The 18,767-nt window shown below is 39.1% G+C and overlaps 1 protein-coding gene across 4 annotated transcripts in view; it reads left to right on the top strand.

Annotated features, from left to right (window-relative positions):
- kcnip4a (potassium voltage-gated channel interacting protein 4a) overlaps positions 1–18,767 on the top strand; it is a gene marked incomplete at its 5' end in the record, with an annotated part of 134,632 nt that overhangs the window by 79,755 nt on the left and 36,110 nt on the right. Inside the window, one exon of one of the 4 annotated variants that reach the window (XM_083937509.1) lies at positions 11,729–11,828. The exons of the other annotated variants lie outside the window; for them this stretch is intronic. Within the exon in view, the coding sequence (XP_083793635.1) occupies positions 11,729–11,828 (100 nt within the window). Of the gene's footprint in view, positions 1–11,728; positions 11,829–18,767 lie in introns of those variants that run through there. 4 annotated transcript variants of the gene reach the window in all.

Here is an 18,767-nt window from a genome sequence, read left to right as displayed (position 1 = left end):
GATTGGCCTGACCATTTTTTCGGACCCTGAAATCACTCGGCTATGGAGCGATCCCAGATTGTTGAGTGGAGCTAGGCGGAGTCAAGACCGAAGCAAAGCAGAACGAAAGTCATCTGGCGATAGTCAGGTTACTTCCGCATTAGATCAACCAGAAAGTCGCTGTGGTGGGGGCTTGAGTTTGAATCAAAACCCAGGCAACTGTTACAGTGAGAAAGCAGCAGTGTGCAGGCAATGATGGACTTTTTTAAAAGGCGGTTGTTGTTATAATGTTGGCATCATGCTGAAGTAATTGTAGCTGTTGCTGGTCATGCTCCTTTAGGGGAACCCAATTATAAAAGATATAGACAGCACATTGCCGATCCAAAGATCCTTGACCTTCGCAATGGCCGCAAATGGTCATTGAGTACAAAGTGAGTGTATGTGTGTAGTTTACAGAGTCTGCTCCAGTATGTACCTAACCTTCATCTGACATACGTAGGAGGCCTCAGAGCAACCAAGTACTGTACACATGGCTGACAGGAAGCAAGCTAATGGAGTGGGTGCAAATTGATATTTGATTGCAGTGGTTGGCTGTTCCGTTTCTACTGTACTGCCGTCACACCGTTCATGAAATGATTTGCACGTGGGTGGCACAGTTAGTGCAAGTATTTTTCATTATATTTTTCTTTTTTTATACGCTACATCTGCCAAGCATCTCTGTGCTATTTTTCACCCACCCTGAGTAAAGAATGTAAAGGATGTGAGCCTTAACATGATTCTGACCTTGATACCCTCACTGTAATCCGGAGGATCTTCCTGAGAGTCCGTCAGAGTCTGCCAAATAAGCAGCCGCAGGATCAACTCTGAAGAGGCAATCACTTTTTTGTCATAGGTTGTATGATGGGATTGGGAAAAATGGTAAGATGGAAGCTGGAGATTTCCTTTTCCTGCAGTTATGAAGACTGAATCAGTATTGCAAGTACATTTCCAAAAAACCCAGTGAGATATTTTTCCCAGAGGGTTTAAGGTTCAAACTGTCATTCCTCTTTCTATATAGTGTTTATGTTCTCTTTGCTACATGTATTTGACAGCCAGTATTTAAATAAAAAATAAGAGGGTTACAATTATTATTGACTTAAACATAAATGTCTTTTGGGACTTCAAAGAAAGCCTGCTGTGAAATAATTTCAGTAATTATCAGGTGATTTGAGGACATGCTTCCACTAAAGCAGAATGTTTATCACCACAGGAATGTCCCTCTTTAATGAATCTGTTTGTCAAGTGGCTCATCCGCATTCGTAAATACAAGAGACGCTCATTGATAATGCTCACCAATGTTTGCTGTATAAAATTTAGATATGTACAGCTCTCAGCTCTTAGTCAGTATCGTGGACCCAGCATGGTTTTCTCCTCCTGTACTCAGCAGGAGATGTAGTTAAAAGGCAGCTAGTAAGGAATCATTGTTATCTCTCCAGCATGAGCTCTCTCGCCTTCCTCAAATCTCTCCCTCCCCTTGTGAGGAGAGATCCGCTGAAAAAGGCATCAGTACCACTCTCCCCAGCTTGTTACTGGCTCAGTTTTCAAGTGCTCAATTAATATAGGTGTTCAACTGGTACAAAGTAGCTTATGCAAGCTCTCACTTCAGAGTGGCAACACAGGGGAAGGGAGGGGGGCTGCGGAGCGTGCGCGTCAAAATTCAAAACTCAACGGAGGCGCGCATGATTTACTCCCACTCCTATTGCTTTTTGTGCTGCCCACCTAGCAGGGGTGAATATAAAGGGAAGTCTGGACCGGAGATGTCACTTTTCTTGTAAGGCTTCTCAGCATCTCTTTGTTTTGTTTTTCTCCAATTTCAATCTCAAGCCGAGAGTGGGAGTGAAACTGTGTGAAATCTAGCAGGACTTCCAGATCACTAAGCGAGAAAGTCTGGAGGGCATCATGGGGGCTTTAATGGTCATCTTCTCCGTTCAGCCGAAACAAAGACGCAGACGGACTACAGGTAGGCTTGATGGGAAGGGGAGTAGACTGTTTAATTTGATCCATTTTTCACAATTTAGCAGCTGAACTAATTGCCTAAGAAGAAAAGTATTAGCCTGTTTTAAAAATATTTATAGGTCTTTCTTTATGTTGTGCTCCAGCAAGTGGAATTTAAAAAAAAATTGTCACACGGATAAATCGTTCTTTATTTGTCCTGAATCAGTCTGTGTGTTTTGGCATTCAGAAAGTTCCCCTTCAATCTGCTGTTTTCTCTATAATCCCATCTGAGTTCATGTTGCCCCACCAGCAGTCCATGAAATTGACTCGAAATCGGCCGACTTTTTGGTAAACATTTCAGTCTGAACTCTTGCATGACTTTTTTCAATTTGCTTTTCCCAATATTGATTTTTCAGTGGCAGCACACACTCAGCATGCCACATCGACTCTCTGCCAACGCAGTCGCACAAGCTTATGTTACATCTCTGTCTCCCTGCAATAATGTGCTGATCAGCATCACCGTCACAGCTTGTCGCAGTAACAAAAGACAAGGAAGTCCTGTCTTCATAAAAGAATTATGAAATATTTAGTGGGTGGCCAGCGGACAATAACTGTAAGAGGTTATATTTAGTGGTGTAGTGGAAGACAGACAGAATGGATGACACTCAAAGTACAGCAAGTCATATTTCACTGGGTTATGGGAGAGAACTTGAAAGCAAAATGAATGAGGGACTCTTTGTAACTCTCTCAAGCAATGGATCACAGAGCAGGCAGTTGTGTGCACTGTAAGCACATTTCACAGCGACCTAGAAAGGAGAACATGGGTTCCAGATACACACCATCATACAGTAGTACTATAGCCCAGCAGGCTATCCTATGCACGCCGCTTCAGCATTTGAAGAAATCCAAAACTAACATTGTTAGTTCCTAAACTATGATTAGACATTTTCTGTCTGCTGAAGGAGTTTATTGTAGGCTCAATAACTAATTAACTGGTTCATTATTAGATTAGTTAGCAATGGATTATTTGACAGACAGTTAAGTCAGTTCTCAAAAAATAATGCTAAACATTTGCTAGTTCCTGGAACTTGTGATGAACATTCCTCAAAGTATCCAAAAATGTGGATAATTATACTTTGAAATTGTTAGTTGTGGCATTTCGAAAACTGTTCAAAACAGTTACCAAATGTTTTTTCAAATCATATAGCATCTGATTCACACTATGTAGTGCTATTTATATGAGGACAAAATAATACAACATGCACTGTCTGAGAGACCTTAGTTCTACTCAACCACCCACTCTAATGCCCTCCATGAATTATCATAGCTGCACTCATCCATGGACAAGAGATGATGGCCCAATAAGCACCCGGGGCTACGTTGCCCTCCAACTCCTTTTCAAACTCATCCATCCCGGCTTTGAGTGTTCACATGGTGTTTCAAATGTCCAAAGGATAAGAGATTATGTTTGCATTATAGTTGAACTTTCTGATGTGTTCAAGCCTTGTCGTGTTTTCTGTCAATATCATTTGGTGTGCCTGTGATGAGTAAAGTTTGTGTAGGAGTGAGATAGGTACACTCAGGCTCAAACAGAAACAGCAAAATATTAACTATGACTCAGGCTTCCAACTGGGAAGTTAATGTTGATGCTGCTTTTGGTGCCTTTCAGTCACTGAAAAGAGTACATAACCTTGATGGGATAGTTGCCGAATTTCCAGAATATAAGCATGCTTGCTTAATGTCACTGAGCTGAGCAAATAATTAATGTAAACGTCGTTGAGATATGCTGAGGTTTGTTTTCTTGAGCTAATTCCTTATGACATTAAAACAAGGGGTGATGGAGATGTCCAGTGTGGTTCTCGTTGCTGGCCCCGTCTCCTTTCAAGCCTTCTGGTGTTTACAGAACTGACTGGAGACTTCGGCCGACCACAGGGAGAGCAGCTGTCATTTTTGGGGGTAGCCATGCAACCAATCCCCATGCTCACTCATAGCCCAATCTGATCACATGAATAACACAATTAGAGCTGACATTCATACACAATCTCTGAACTTTAGATGCACGGGTTTAGTATTATGGCAGCAAAGAAATATATGGAAACTTAAGTCAACTTTCTCTGTGGGCTCCAGCACCATTTTGTAAACAGATTTAATGAACAGCATCTTTCAGAACAAATATTTGACAAATGCTTGTTTTCTTTAGTCTAAAAAAAGACTACTACTGTATGAACTGTATTCTTAGAAAGTATTTTCGTCAAAGGCACATAATTACTGTTAAAATGAACCATACGACCAAACCACTTCAAATTGATCTCATAATTTTTGCCAACCCATCTGTCACATTCAACATTTCTCACAGAACTACTCATCTTGTTTAGAAGTGCTGGGTGGATGTCACAATGTGACAGGGATTTGAGAGAACATTTAGTATGCACATGGTTCTTTAGCACTCTCATCTCACCTCAGGTGCAAGTCTATTGATCCGTATCACATTATGAAGTAAAAGCCAATGAGAAGTCTTCTAAGGAATATGGTAACTCCCAGATATGATGTTCAGAACTCAATTGTCTTAATTGAAATTAATTTCTCTGAGCGCCTATAGAACTAGGCACTTCTTCAACTTCACAACATTTTTCTGATATAAAGCTTACCTTGCATTACAAAAAGGCATGTGGATGAATCTATATACAACCACTGGAAAATAGTCTAATGGGGATTTCTTCCCTAGCAGTTGGAAAATGTCATTGATTTTATTAAGCCACTGTATATGGCGTGTGAAAGACTTCAGATATGATATGCAAATGTACAAAGGCTTCTCCTACATGAGGAAATGAGGATGGGTCACCTATATAGCTTCCACTAACCCCCAGGATTTTCTTTTTTCCTCTTTGTTATCAGCAACAAGCCTTGTTCAAAGTCACTGTGTCATTATGCTGTACTGGTTTTTCAGCCCCCTAAATTAGCATTTAAATTGAAAAGACAAGCTGCATCAGTTGGCTTTTGGGCTGTAAGCTTGTTTTGGGTTTCAGATTGTGGCATGGTACTCAGTGCAGCAGTTTATTCTGTGAAATTAATCACTCCGTTCCCACAGGGCACGGTGACCAGTATTAAGAGGGCTCACTTAGAACTGGATTAATGACCAGAGTCCTGCTCAGAAAAGCTCTGCAGGTGCAGAAAAGTGGGCTTATCCCTGTAAGGACAGTGATGTGGCTCACAGTGGGTCATGGCAACACATACCCACACTTAGTGTCACCCCAGGGTGCAGCCCTGGTTCACTTTAAAATCGTATTCCCCTCCATGAAATAGTAAGCTTCAGTATGTACAGCATTTTTGTTTTGGACCTTCGTTGGACCTTCAGTGAATTGACAATGTTAGATGACACATCCTTATGCTAATACTACATGCATATGTAAATGTAAGTATAAATAGAAAAAAGAAACATTTCTATAAAAAAAAGTATACAATAACAAGTCCAAGCATCATATCCAAACTGGAAATATTCGTTTCTGAATTTTGGTTAATATGCAATAAGTAGTTAATTATATAACCCACATTATTTAAACTGAAGCATTATATGAATAATGTAATTATATACAGCATACTATTTGGCCAATATTGTATTGCAGTAATAATAAAAACTGTAAAAAGTCGTGGAAACACTGGTTTCAGCATTTAATCTGTTGTCTGCTTGCACTGGGGCCAGTTTCTTCCACCTGGTTCAGACCTTTGAGTTGTTAGTTCATGTAGTTTCCACTTGATGGCAGCACAATCAAACAAACAAGAATCCTGCAGAAAAAAGATGAAAGAAACAGTTGTGAATTTTGACTGAAATGCAATGCATTTCAAACCAAGATTATAATGGACAGTTTAATGTATGAGTCAGCGTAAAATTGTGTAATGATGTAGATCCTACCAAGTTGTCATTTATCAGACCTTATCAAAGTTCCTTCAGATTATTTGAAATTCCTATTTAGCAAGATTTCACTCTTTATGTAAGACCCGTATTCCATAACAGAACCCTGAATGCGCTCTAATAATGTTTTCTATTAAAACAAAGTGCATGCTTGATTTTATTGCATGTTTGTATTCTGTTATGTTCTCTTTCCAAGAAAATGTCTTCCACAACAAATTTGTCTGTGCAACCATTAAACCGCAATCCATTACTGGGAATTTAACAAGACCCAGATCACATTAATTAGCAATTAACCATATTATTTAAAGGTTACAGGCCACTGGACCTTCTTGTGTAATTTCTCCAAACAAATGGAAGACATTTATTTGTTTTAACGCCATGCTGCAGCTCTGCACTTTGTCTGTCGATGGGAATTCAATTGTAACTTAATTTAAGGAAACAGATTTTTACCTTCCATTGTGTATATTTATTTGCTCTAAGAAGATGTTTTATCTGCAGGCCCACCAATCACAGTTGCAATCACTTTGATTTAAATCAGTCCCATAATAGGGAGGAGAAGGAGGGCTATTGAAAGGGATAATCCCTGATTGTTGGAGTTGTGCACAACCTAGGTCATTTCATAGCTCAATAATGATCATGATATAGCATGTTTTCTGGTAATTTAATATGTAGTCTATAAGAAATAACACCAAGGTAAGCCTATTTTTTTATTCTTGTCAATTAAATACTTGACTAATGCAATTTAGTATTTCTTTGTTTTTAGAACTCAAATTAACTTTTGAGTTAGGATGTGCTTGTTATTATTGGGTCATACTAGGCTTACCCCACAGTGCATTAGTAACATCCTGTCGCTTCCAATCAGTGATCCTTAAAGAAGAGTTCATGGTGTCACTGACACGTAAAGCTCTCCAGAACAGAGAATCCAATGATCCAAAAGTGGTATTGCGAGCATTCCAGTTAGGACAGGCAGGAAATGGGGCGCAAAGGAAGTGCATTGAAGTGTGGAGGAGATATGAGCTAGCAGGACAGTAGAGATGGGACAGTAAGGAGCATAAACTAGATGGGGAAATGCACTGAAATGAAAGATGATCCAAAATCTGTACAACAGACTTCCATCGCATCAGGTTTTTGGTCCAAGCTGTTTACAATGCCCTATCAAATCCAGTAAACCTTCCTGCCCTCGTTCTGGTAGAAGATCTTTGGAACACCTCCTTAACAGCTGACCAAAAGCCCTTGGAGATCAGTGCTATTGCTGGTGCCATGACCAAGTACTTAAGGCAGCAGCTCAGTCACCACTGTGATTAACACCAGCAAGAGGCCATTACATTACTCCGAGCTGGAGAGAAGCCCCACCTAAAATCTAGGGCCAAGTATGGCATCCTTAACACCGCCTCTGACTGGCAACTGGACATGGACCTAGGAAAGAACCTGAAGTTCCTAGCCCCGTGTCCAGGCATGATCATTGTTTTAGAGTCCTCCCAGCAACTGATCATACTAGAACTCATGGTGCCCTTGGAAGAGCTTAAGGATGAGGCCAACGAGCACACGAAATACCATGACGCGGATGACAGCGATGCAGGGAAAACCAAAACAGAGCAGCTGCCATCTTGGATATAGCAGCAGTGCAATCAGCTCAATGTCGGTAAATGATCAATGTCGTTAGTGCAAGGGAAAAGTGCAAATAAACGGCAACTTTGCACACAGCAAACTTCCTTGATGCAAGCCGCCATTGACGTCTAAATCAAAACAGTCGCTTCTCCGCTATATCACATCTATACTATAAAACCCCCGCCCGGTGGTCCTGATTGGCTCGACCATTTTTCACTGGTCCCCAAATCCCTCTGCTATGGGGCAATCCCAGATGAATGAGTGGAGCTCAGCAGAAGCAAGGCGGAACAAAATTCATCTGGCGAGAGTCAGGTGGGCAGAGAAAGATACAAGGTGAGATTGGATCAAGAGGGGAGATCCGTGGGCGAATGCCAGTGGGATGAAAGCTGGTGTCTGATCAACCCCAGCTGAGATGCCTGGGCAAGGGTGTCTGATGTGGCTCCATCTATGTATTTTTCAGGTAGAATAATTTCCTTAAACAGTCGGGCACTGAAGTTTCAACAAATGTAAAAAATAAAGAAATAGGGCATTTGAGACTATTGATTGATTAAATATTGGTGTTCCATTGAGTATTTACAGTAACATTGATGTGTGTGGTATTGAGTAAAAAATAACTACAGTGCCCATGTTCATGGTTCATGATGATGGGACCCAGTGCAACAGTGTTGGGTATTGTTTTGGACAACAATGGAGCTCTATGGAACAGAACAATGAGAGATATCAGGCTCTGGCTACACAGGCAATACTTGTTAATGGAATTTAATCACAATTTGAAAAATAAAAAAATATCCTCAGTCTTTGCCTGTGAATATTCTCATTTGTCCAGGTCATCATTATCCCCAAAGCAATTTCAGTCAAAAGCAACTGGACTTGGTTATTTGTCTTGGAAGACGTTTCACCTCTCATCCAAGAGGCTTCATCAGTTCTTGTAAGCATCTGACCAGGCTGGGACTGGACCAACTATCTGGTGTGGAAATCGAGGTATTTAACCTTTCACAAGGCCGATGATGTCACTGGAACCCTTTGTGCTCCAAGAGCCAACGAAAGTCGTTATAGTGACAGTTGTTGATTGGAGGTTGGTTTCGACTTTGTTAGTTCTCTATTGAGTCTTAACGACAGTCGGAGTCACAGGAGGCCATTTGTGAACAGTTGTTCTTTGAGGTTAGATTGTTGAATCTCCTGGGAGGGAATGAAAGGGCTGCATTGTAAATTGGAGATAAGTGGTGCCTCAGACCTCCTCCTCTGTTTAGCGATGGTTTCTCTACTTTTGCATTGATGGCTTCTTTTACTCCTCTTTCAAACCATCTGTCCAGGATGTGGACATTGTTGTCATCAAAGGAGTGGGCTTTCTCCTTGAGATGCAAGTGTACAGCAGAGTCCAGGCCTGAGGAGGTAGCTCTCCTGTGTTGGGCCATGCTTTTATGCAGTGGTTGTTTTGTTTCTCCAATATAGAGATCTTTGCATTCCTCGTTGCATTGGACAACATAAACCAGATTGCTTTTGTGGGTGTGTGGTGTTCTGTCCTTGGGATGTACTAGTCTCGGTCTGAGTGTCTTACTGGGTTTGAAATACACAGGGATGCGGTGTTTGCCTTTCAACATACATGGTCAACTAGAGACAATCAACACAAGGTGATTTGTTTATTTCCACATATCAATATGTAATAAACTCTATTACCCATATACACCGTTGTCTGTGTGTATTTTTTACTAAGTTATTTAATTTTTTGACTGATACACTGCCCAAGTGTTATTCTTACTCATAACCTTGTTTATTTCTCATGCAGCAGTTTGTCAGTTTGCGAGTGCTGCAGACATTCTCTGCTACCTACAGTACAGTGCATGCTCTCAGCTCTAACCAGCACACCACAACGCACTACACTGGCAATTACCTTCATCACCAATCACACACTGATTGATACAGCATACTGTGTGCTGATGATATGCACAGACGTTGATTATTTCCATTACCATTAGCCAAGGGCCTTGATTACACCCTATGCAAAGTTGTGAGTTGATTGGAGAGCAGATGTTGGAAAGTGCAGGAAGTTTTTTTGAGGTTAGGTCATGTTCTAATAGTAGCATTTAATAGAAACACATCTCAGAAATCAGCAAATAGTAAAAATTAAAACACAGCTGGAAGTTCTTTCCCTCTGTGTCTGGCTACATCTTTTGCCTGTGAGACTTCTATCACACCTTCTTGCAGTTGTCCTCCCTGTCATGTCTGGACACACACACATACACACACACCGCTCACTCTTGGGGCTTGGAGCTATATTTGGCTCTTGCTCAGCTGCCACAAATAAAGAAAAGTAACTGATAGTGAGCTAAAGGAGCTGCCCAATAGCCTGCACGGCACAAAGGTTGTTTCCATGGTAAATCGCTGTCCGAACAATTGCCTTTGAGCTTACAAGCTTTGAAGATGAATGGAGGATCATCTTCCTATGTATGTTTTTGTAATAGGCTATGGTGGTCATTGGTCTGCATGACCAAAATATTTAGGTTTTTATTTCTTAATGGCTCATTTTGAAAATTTGATAAAGCTCCTTCATCTGCTTTTGGAAGTCAGATGTTACAGTTTTGTTTGACACCGTACACACTGTAAACTATGAAATTGTCTGTTTTAGTATCGTTAGGATGCTATTAAGTGAAGGAAAGGGGCATGAAATTACTGGATTTGAAAGATGGACTGAAGACTATCTGATTATTTTATGTTATGTTATGTTGGCAGGTAATATACACTATCATGTTTAATACTGGATTTTGAAAAATACAGAACAAAAATGTCCTGAGAGAATCAGGAGACACCAGATGAGTTATTTTTCCCTGTCTCCAGCACCCACTTGCTGCTGACCGCAGGCACATTTCAACTCACAACCTCCAACAGTCCTTTCTTCTCTCTGACCTCTCACTTGTCATCTCTCCCTTAAGGTTTCGTGCTTCATTTTGAAGTCCAGGTAATGGTGAGGTGTCACACACAAACACACACACACACACACACACACACACACACACAGAGGTTATTTCTTGGGCTGACATTTTGTACTGATCAGTCCACTCACAGCGTCTTTGTTGAGCCACGAATAGATCATACCTGCTTTTATTCCCTTAACAGAGAAAATATTGGTGGGAAATATCTTTCATCATTAGCTGAGGGGGGAGTGTCATGGTGTTATTTCTGTCAGTGAAATTGCTACAGCAATGGTGCTATGATTTGCCGCTATTATTCGGACCAAAGCTGTGTGAGATGTGTCTATATTTAGCTGGTCTTTTGTTCTCTTTGGACAATATAAAGATGTTATGGGGGTTATAATATCTTCACAATATTTCTGTGTATTTTGCTTCTCCTAATTGTGAAGTATCGGGAGTTTTATTTCTGTATGCATGTTTTGAAGAGTGGATATATAGTTATTGAATGAAACCCATCTATAATTTACCACCACTAAAACATATAATTCATACATGTACTGAGCTTGGCCCTTTTAAAATTTATTATTTTATAATAAAAACATAACGATTGAAGGACGCATGGCCTCTTTGCCCTAATCAGTGGTAAAGCTGAATGCTGTGGTTTATTATTGTTAGACAAGGACAAAGAGAATAAAGTGCGTGTGTGTGTGTGTGTGTGTGTGTGTGTGCGCGTGTGTGTGCGCGTGTGCGTGTGTGTGTGTGTGTGTGCGTGTGTGCCAAATTTGATGGCAGTCCATGGAATAGTTGAGATATTTTAGTTTGTCCCAAAAACTATATTTTCTTTTTAGGCTAGTATAGATAAAGGTAAGTGTGTTGGTGAATATTGATTTTCTGTTTTGCATCTTGGCCATGGTGAACAAAAAAGTGACAAATCTTTACTTTGGTTCCTTTCACCTTTGCACACAACCAAACCAAAACAGTACTTGTGCATGTCACAGCAACTGGTGGATCACCACCATCTCTTATTCTTTCTTATTTCAGCATCGTGTCCATAATTTCTCTTTCTCTTTTTCACAATCATCACCCCTCCTCTTCTCTTTTTTCTCCTTGCCTCTTTTTTTTCCATTCTCTCCTCCTTCGTCTCTATCCTTGTTACTCCATCTCCCCCCTCCTACCTCTCTCACACGAGTCTTCTCCCCCTCCTTCCGTCTCTGACTTGTACCGGTCTCTCATCAGACCCAGAGATGCAGGGCTGTTAAGTGGAGTTTAATGGCCTGCAGACAGTGCTGCACGCTGAGCTCTGTGTCATTGGCCATGGGCAGACTGTGACCCGTCTAACATGTTGACTATGAACTTGGAGGGATTGGAAATGATTGCTGTGCTGGTGGTTGTGGTCCTCTTTGTTAAGGTGCTGGAGCGGTTCGGTTTGTTAGCAGTCAGCTATGACGGTAGGGAAATGGCAAACTCCTTTTATGTCTGGAAGGGGTGTTTTTTTCTCTCTCTCTCTCTTTTAGTTGTAATCAATCACTTGTTGTTGCCCAAGTTTAGAACCATAGGGTGTAGTTTTCATTGGACTATATACTGACTGAGTTTGTCTGAAGCATCTGCAGTGGAGGTTATCATCTGTTGATTTTTGTGTTCAATATGTGTTAAGACAAAGAGCTTAAGATGTTTAGTTATGATTTATGTCATGGTCTTTTCATGGTTTAAATATATAGTAGCAACAATCAAAAAAACTACACGAGTGACTCCTATTGCAAATATCCTGAAAGGATTCATCATGCAACACGTTAAAAAGTTTGTCAAAATCTCTTTTCTTTTCTTTTATTGTTATGGACACATTCTTATTTTGTGAATGTTTAGGCCTTTTGCTCTATGATTAATGGTGTTTTTTCACATTATACGCTGAACTTTCAGTCTCCCATCGAACAGGAGCCTCTACAACTGTCCTTCATGCTATTTTAATTTAATAAGCGAAATGTTTCCATGATTCACCTAACCTTGTTGCTAATTGGCTCAAATGGGACGATGACTCATGCAGGCCAAATATTTTAACCTAAAATGATGCTTTTATTCATCAGTTTCTGACTTTTCACTGTTTCTTAATGTCATCTCAAGCTTTTATTTTGCATCAAATAGTCATTGTAGCATCTTGACACTTTGATTCCACTTTGATAGTGGGTTTATTTAATTTGAAAGAGATTATATTGGATGTGAAAGCTTGCATCATCTGTGAGTAGGTTAACTTGTTTATCCAAATGAGAGTGAGACAGCTGAGGAGTGAATGTAATACTGCAGCAGCTGGAACCTGGGATCTTAACCAGTGAGATCTGGACAACACTTTTCTCTTGTTTAAAATAAAATAATTAAGTAAAATAATTATTCATATATATTTCAATCATTTAGTATTGAAATATTTGCTTATTTTTCTTGTATTTCTATATTTTTGTAAGAAGTTATGACCTTTTTTCTTCTAAGCTCTGCCGCCTTATTGGTTTTTACTGTAGTGATATAATTCTGTTTTCTTTGTGTAAAAAGCCAAACACTGTTGTTATATGAACGCCCACTTTAAAACATGCAAACAGCAACAATCACATTCACATGTGAGATTGTGAAAATCCCACTAAAGCCACTTTCTTCCATTTTAGTCCCTATACTGTTAGTGTGAGGACAAAGTGAGATGTGCAGTGTTTGTGGTGGTGGGCTGAAACAAATGAATCCTGACATATATTTTTAAAACAATGAATTCTGGTTTAAAAGCTGTGTGTTGTTCAAAAAAAGTTTTTTTTCAGTACAGCCAGGTGGTTTACATTAACAGTGCCAAACATTTCAATCAAACAGTACATTAAAAATTGATTTTTTTGGCATTTGGGAATTTTGCCTACTAATTTTTAAAACAGTCCATTACAATCACCATTTTGATTAAACATGCAGGCTATTTCATAAATGAATATGCTATGTGCTTATTTGAATTGTTGATCAAATTCACTGGAACTATTATAATAATTTAAAGGAGAGGAAAGGGCCTAATCATTGTTCTCACTTTGTGTGTTAGTGTTATGAGGAAAGTGAAGATGTAAGGCATCCATGCGCTTTTTTCTAATTTTATATTTCATATTGGGATCTCCTTGTAATGAAGTTTTGTTTACAATTGTGCCTACAATACCCAGCATCCGTTTGGAACCATGGTCTCAAACCGTCAGCCTAGAGAGGCCTTTATTTTATATTAATGAGCCATGAGCCACTCCGACATGCAAAGAATAGAACATTTACAGGGCTGCTTATTACTCTGTGGTATTCTCCCACTTGATGGCTTATAGTTAACATTAGACTTGCAACACAGCCGGACACAAATGGCTCTTTTCAGTCTCTGTGCCTCTCTGTAGTGGCGTGACAGTGGTGTGCCACCAGCATGTGGAGACATGACAGCAAGCAGACAAGAGCAGCCACTGATATGGCAGCTTTTGCAAATTATTCCCCTGCTGAAGGTTTGGCTTTCATCAGCCAGGAAGGGATGGAACAAATGTTTTCAATTACAAATCAACAAAACCAGTACCATGCACATTTTCACTTCAACTATTTGAGTGCAAACATATAAAATACGATTTATTTTACTGTGGAGTGTTTCCACTACACTTACATGATGAGAAAGATGAATGTTCTTCATGGACCAATTAATGCATCATCATCATTTGACCTGTAACTGTGCTTTAATCCATTTTCAACAAAATATCTGGGAGACTGGTGACTGGCAAAGGCAGTGATACTTGAGATTGCCGATGGACAATCCGATCACCAGGGGGCGGCGGCTTGGCACAGCTTTGAAATAATCTAACCATCTAACCTTTCTGCAAGCAATAGGCTACAATTAAAATTACATGAATAAACATTCATCAAAGAGTGTCAACATAGTATTTAAAATATTTGAACATTATTAGCAATCTCTTTTATACAGACAATGGCTCACTTAAAAGTCGGCGTCTATGCTTGTTTATTTTACATTATCAGAGCATCATGTTCAGTTTAATATTATTATCTTACCTTTAATACCATAATCAAATTCACATCATGTCCAGCTCAGAGACACTGCAGGAAAGGCAGTACATGCAGATGAATGGCACCCGGCCACTCTATCCTGCCAGCACCTGGAGCTCCGCACTCACCCGCTGGCAAAACTCTGACATCTGTTGGTTGAAAACTGCAAAGTTTTCCTTCAACTACTCTTATGGAGCACAGAGCAACCTCACTATGCCTTGGTGAGATGGGGGATGTCAGATCTGTGGAAAAAAGACAACAAATGTACTTTGTACTCGTTGACACTAGCCTACTCTCCATCTACCAGCCTCACCTGTCATTCCACTGAGTCAGGAGATCTGGCCTCATTCTTTGTATTGTGTTGCTGGAGTTACTATCCATCCATTGTTACAGGCTTTGCTGTAAATCTCTGCTGAAGCAACTGGGCTGTGTTTGGGGATCAGGCTATACATTCTGTGTGCCTTTGACTCACTAAGGATGTGTTTTTCTCAAGGACTATGTGGTATATTGGGGTGATACAGTACAAGGCTGCGATTCAACATGGCATGCGGTATTTTTCTTACTAAGTAGAGAACTGTAAATGAACAAGATTCCAGGGAGGCGGATGAGATGAGAAAGAAGGCCTGAGCTGTACTCAATACTTTTTCAATTTCCACATTCCTGTTTATCACAAAAAGCACATGGCATCTATGCATAGAGGAACCTAATATTTTCCAGTGTAAATGAACAATTGGGTAAAAAACTAGTTTGCATCATAATAATATTTGCTAAGAAGATTGCTTTATGTATATAGGTTCTTTACTACACAATAAACGCATAAAGTACTGCAGCTGAAAGATGTTTAATCTTTGACATGCCAGCTGTTTACACTTTTTTATTGCATCCTGTTATTTTTCTGTATAATGAACCATAGGTTATGATAGATTTGTGAGCCAGAGAGCCTGCTAAAATAAAAATAAAAATACACAAGGCTGGGAGCCTTTCTTCTATGATGATAAACATTGATACTTATTTTATTATTTGCAAAAGCAATACCAGCCTAGTGTTGGAGTATACTGAAAGCTCATCCGTATAGGCTCATAAGTAAATTAAATGTGCCGGTCCTTGAGCTAAAGGGCTGTTTTGCAACATATACTGGGATTTTTTGGTTTTTGTCATGAAGAAAAGAAAAAAAAAATGTTTTGGTTCTCGGTAGCAGTGCTTCCCAGTTGTCATTTGCAAACGATCTATGTTTCATTGAAGTTAATGTGAGCCTTAGCAGATGTAACCGGAAGAGGGCACCAAAGTGTACCATCAATGTAATGCAGTCACACCGGCTGCTCGTCTAGTCTTAGTCTAGAGGAGAGCCAGTATAAGTGAAATGATTTCTTCCCACACTTTTTTTTTTTTTTTTTACAATTACTAATAGAATGAATACATAAATAAATTTAGAAAAAATAGTCTTATTTTTTACTAATGAATGTATTCCAGTCAATCAACATCAATGTACGAAATAATGCTTCCAGTTGTGTAATTTATTTTTTCAAATTGTCTTGCACTTATAAAAACAATGTAACAAAGTGCTTTACAACCAGATAAAAGTCAGACAACATAATACAACTGTACACATTAAAAAGGCATAAAATGCACTGACAGAAACTTCTGCGGGAGTAAATGAGGCAGGCATCTTAAAGATACTAATGACAAAAGATCAATCTGGGGTCAGCAAAGTTAAAGTGGCCTGTACCTAACTAATAACTTGATTTTTTCATAAATATTTGTCAGCTGAGAATGATGCACCCTTGTGAATATGCTTTCAGCCCTTTTCTTACTTTGGAGGTTAAGGATAACATACCCTGCCATAAGGTTAAAGCCAAGGAACCTCTAAAAGTAAGAGCAATTAGTCATTAGAGTTGTGCATTAGTGCCAGGCTTTGGTGCCAGTTTTATTGAAGTTAACAAAGTGGACATGACAAGTGCCACTATAACCCATCATCTTTGTGCTTTTTCCCCTTTGGGCGAAAAATGCTTTCATAAAATAAAACACATTAAAAGATGTTAAAAAAAGTAGTTAACCCAAACAATGATCTTTTCCTAAACCTTGGACTGGAAGTGAGAATGTGATTATCAAGGAAGCCAGTGGTTGAAACTAGCAATCGTGACACCGATCTTTTATAATTCTATATTAAATAGAATGTTCATATCTTGAGTTAGGAATCAAACACATTTATTTATTTGTTAAATATTTTTCCTAACAATCCTATTCAAGTTAGCAGAACTAATGTGCCCTTTATTGCCTTGTATTGACATTCTAAGCAAATTATTTGCATATTATTCAGTGAAGGAGTATTAAAACTCTACAATTTATTATATATAGGAAAAAAACCTGGAGTCTCAAACAGGTATAATGTGCCTCATAGCTTTCCACTGTATTAAACACAGATTGTTGTGTTTACATGGGCATTAGCTATACAGTGTCATCAGTCACAGCAATGATAAGGGAGCTCCTAGCAACTGATTTTCAGAATCTACATGGAACGGGGCTGTAATTAGTTTCAGCTTTGTCTGCAGGCAGATTGTTTTCTGCCTTGATTGAAAACACTTTGAGTTGGAAGTCTTGAGCTGTGTATAGTAAAGCCACATTGTTGATTATAGAACCTGTATATAATCTGTACTGTTTAAGTTACCTTGCTTTGAATTTAGTGGCTGCTATTTCCAAGGCCACTGAATACATGTTCTAATTGTTAAGCATCTCTGTTTACGTATTGAACATAAGTAGAATAAGTATTAAGGATTGATTGATCTAACCTTGTTTCTGCTGGCTTGGAAATGCTCTCCAAATGCCCCATCTCTTTCAACATGAGCTCCTCTAATTGCAGTAAGTATTTATAGTTACAAATTTGTTTTACAGCCCTTAAATTGGAGCTATTTGTCAGCAGAGAAATATTTTATGCAGAAAGCATGACCTTGAAGCTGCTTTTCTGTTCTCTAAGATCAATCATAACACTTAGTTGTTTTTCTTTAACTACATGTACTGTAGTTGGTTAAGGCCTCACTGTTGAGGAAAACTTAGAAGACTCGTAGCAGGTCCTGAGTGTATTGGTTCCAATGAGGGAAGTAAAAGTGAGCGCAGATTATTTTGTCCCACAGTCACAAGTAAATATTGGACCCATGTTTAGCACATATCTCCCAGACATTTGTTCACTAAAACTGCATTTTTAAGACAGACAAATCAGGAGAAAGCTAACTTTGTTTGGAGACCTATCTCTGTCTCAGCAACAAACTCTTACGAGATCTGGCAACACAGCTAAGCTAACGACAATAACATTTCTGAACACAAAAGCTTATCAATTTTTAAAAACGCTGAATATGGCTGTTAGCTGTGTAAATACCTAATGTTAGCAAAAGACGGTAAAAGCATAATGCAAATATAACTTGTATATACTCACAAAGTTCACTGCACTTCCAAATTAGGCCATACCCACTTAGGAAACAGGCAGTGTATACCATCTGCAGAGCTTGCAATGTGCTATCTTAAGTCAAACAGGGTTTTGGGGACTTGCTTTGCCTTTTGCTTCACACGTGTGTGAAAGCTTGTTACTAATTATGAACGCATGGAGAAAAATGCAGACTTTTGCTTTTAGTGGTCACTCAGTTTCTGCATTTGTGCAAAACATCACACATTATTTTACCACCTCTCTATATAACACTCTACCTGATGTGTTCCACACAAAAATATGGTGCTATTAATTGTTGAAAGATTTCATGTAACTGCCCCTGCTGTTACTGTATTACTGAGTGCTGCTGTTAGACTAAAGATGTGTCCCCCCTAATGTTTATTATGACTACTGCATTGTTCCAGACCATAACTAGTAACATTGGTAAATATGGAGACGTTTATTTTTCCCAAGCAAAAGTTATAAGTGGGTACAAATCATTTCATATTGTATTTTCTGCGATTTTCAGTCTGCCCCAAAATGTGCCTCCTCTCTAAAATGCACAGACAATGTCCTACCATCAAGTGTTTAATTTTGCATGTATTTCAGATTATAACTAGTAATGTTGGTAACTATAGATAAGTTTCTTCTTTCCAAGCAAAGGTTAAACAGGGACACAAATTATTTAAGGCTGTATTTTCTGCAATGTTTGGTCTGCTACAAAATGTATCCCCTCTCTGAAAGGCACAGATGATGTCCTTCTATCAAGTGTTTATTTTTGTGTGGAAAAAAACAACAAAAAAACAAGACTACGATTCTCTTTAAAAAATAATAAAATTAAAATATTGCATGTAAAGGACAATGGCTGTATATTTAACTAGAAGGGCACTTGGGGGAGTGCAGACCTACACCAAGGCCATGCCCTATCTCACATTGA

This window comes from Echiichthys vipera, assembly GCF_963691815.1.
Source record: "Echiichthys vipera genome assembly, chromosome: 22".
NCBI lineage: Eukaryota > Metazoa > Chordata > Actinopteri > Perciformes > Trachinidae > Echiichthys > Echiichthys vipera.
This window is presented reverse-complemented; position numbering and strand designations above follow the sequence as displayed.